Below are 1,416 nucleotides of genomic sequence, written 5' to 3'. Positions count from 1 at the left end.
TATATATTAATTATTTCATAATGTGTAAAAGAATATATAATACATAAAAATAATTTATATATAATGTTTATTCCGCGCAAGGCGCAGATCTTAAAGATATTACTGATGTTACGTTTATACTTGTTTTTATGGTATTTTTTTTTTTTTTTTGTCAACTGAAATGCATTAATATATCTAAACCAAGAGGATTCAATACAAGGCGGGGGAGGAACAAGAGAGTGCAGCTTTCGCTAGGGAATCAGCTGCAACATTGTACTCTCGCCCAACAAAGGAAATAAAACAGAAGATAAAGGATGATGATAGAATCTCGATATCCATGAGAACCCCGAAGAGCTCCACCGGATAAGACTTCGAGAAGATAGCTCTAGCGAGCTCCCGTGAGTCGGTTCGGAACCAGACTTTTGTTAGAGATAGGCGCTTAGCTTCCAGCATTGCTTCCCTCATAGCCAGCGCTTCCGCTACGAGGGGGGAGGAGATATGTGCCAGTGCGCGGGATTGTTCCTGGATGACAGTAGATTGTAGATCCGTGAAACACCAGCCTAGACCCGCTCGGTGGTTTGCCGACGACCACGCCGCATCAAAATTGCAGAGCGTCACGTCCATTCGTGTTGGTGGGATTTCGAACTCTAAGAGAGCGGGTCACAATTGTGTGGATGTCGGCACCTGTGCCTGTAACCATTCACGACCAGAAGAGCATGCCTTGGAAACCACGGTAGTCGCCGGGATCTGTCTGTTTTCGAAGACTAGCAAGTTCCGAGCAGTCCATATATTCCACAGAAGCCAGGAGGTGAGGCACGTTGACACCCCTGTGGGCGGGAGACTCACCATTGTCGACATGAGCAGAAAGGCATCATGGAGTGTTTCCGCATCAGAGAAGTTAGGCTGGGTAACGTAAGGGGCTCTTTCCCACACCTGAGCCGCAAAAGGACATAGCAAAAACAGGTGCAGCGCCGTTTCATCCTCGTTACAGTGAGGGCAGAGGCCCGGCGTGTTGATTCCCCGACAACGAAGGTTTGCCCCGAGTGGGAGAGCTCCCCGACACAACCTCCACAGGAAGATTTTCAGTTTCGGTGATGTCGTTTCACGCCAGATGAACTTCTGCCAGTCAAAAGTAGCCACAGGGAGATGTTGTTGATGTTGATTCCCTTGATCTTCGTGCATTGCGTAATATCTGGATTTGACGCTATAGATACCGGACTTTGTCTTCTGCCAGCAAAAGGTGTCCTCAACTTGGAAAATTCTCGGTTTGATTTGGTAGATCTTGGAAAATACTCGGTTTGATTTGGTAGATATCCTCAGCTAGTTCGGGAAGAACAGCCTCTACCATGTGGCGGTTCCACTCACCTGTTCCTCGGAGTAGGAGGTCAGAGATGTAGAGATCTCTTGTAGCCTCTGTTGGTGGACCGTAGACGACGA

The 1,416-nt window shown here is 47.2% G+C and overlaps 1 protein-coding gene across 1 annotated transcript; it reads right to left on the bottom strand.

Annotated features, from left to right (window-relative positions):
- Positions 1-639: 639 nt before the first annotated feature.
- LOC106292410 lies at positions 640-1,161 on the bottom strand. The gene has a single exon (XM_013727999.1). The coding sequence runs from the start codon at positions 1,159-1,161 to the stop codon at positions 640-642; it is 522 nt and encodes a 173-aa protein (XP_013583453.1).
- Between the last annotated feature and the right edge of the window lie 255 nt (positions 1,162-1,416).

Source organism: Brassica oleracea, chromosome C5, assembly GCF_000695525.1.
Source record: "Brassica oleracea var. oleracea cultivar TO1000 chromosome C5, BOL, whole genome shotgun sequence".
Classification (NCBI taxonomy): domain Eukaryota; kingdom Viridiplantae; phylum Streptophyta; class Magnoliopsida; order Brassicales; family Brassicaceae; genus Brassica; species Brassica oleracea.
Note: the sequence above shows the minus strand (reverse complement) of the source record. Positions and strands in the feature narration are given on the sequence as shown.

Bases quoted from the DNA above. Each gene is read 5' to 3' on its own strand.
- LOC106292410 (XM_013727999.1), bottom strand. From the start codon at position 1,161: ATGCACGAAGATCAAGGGAATCAACATCAACAACATCTCCCTGTGGCT.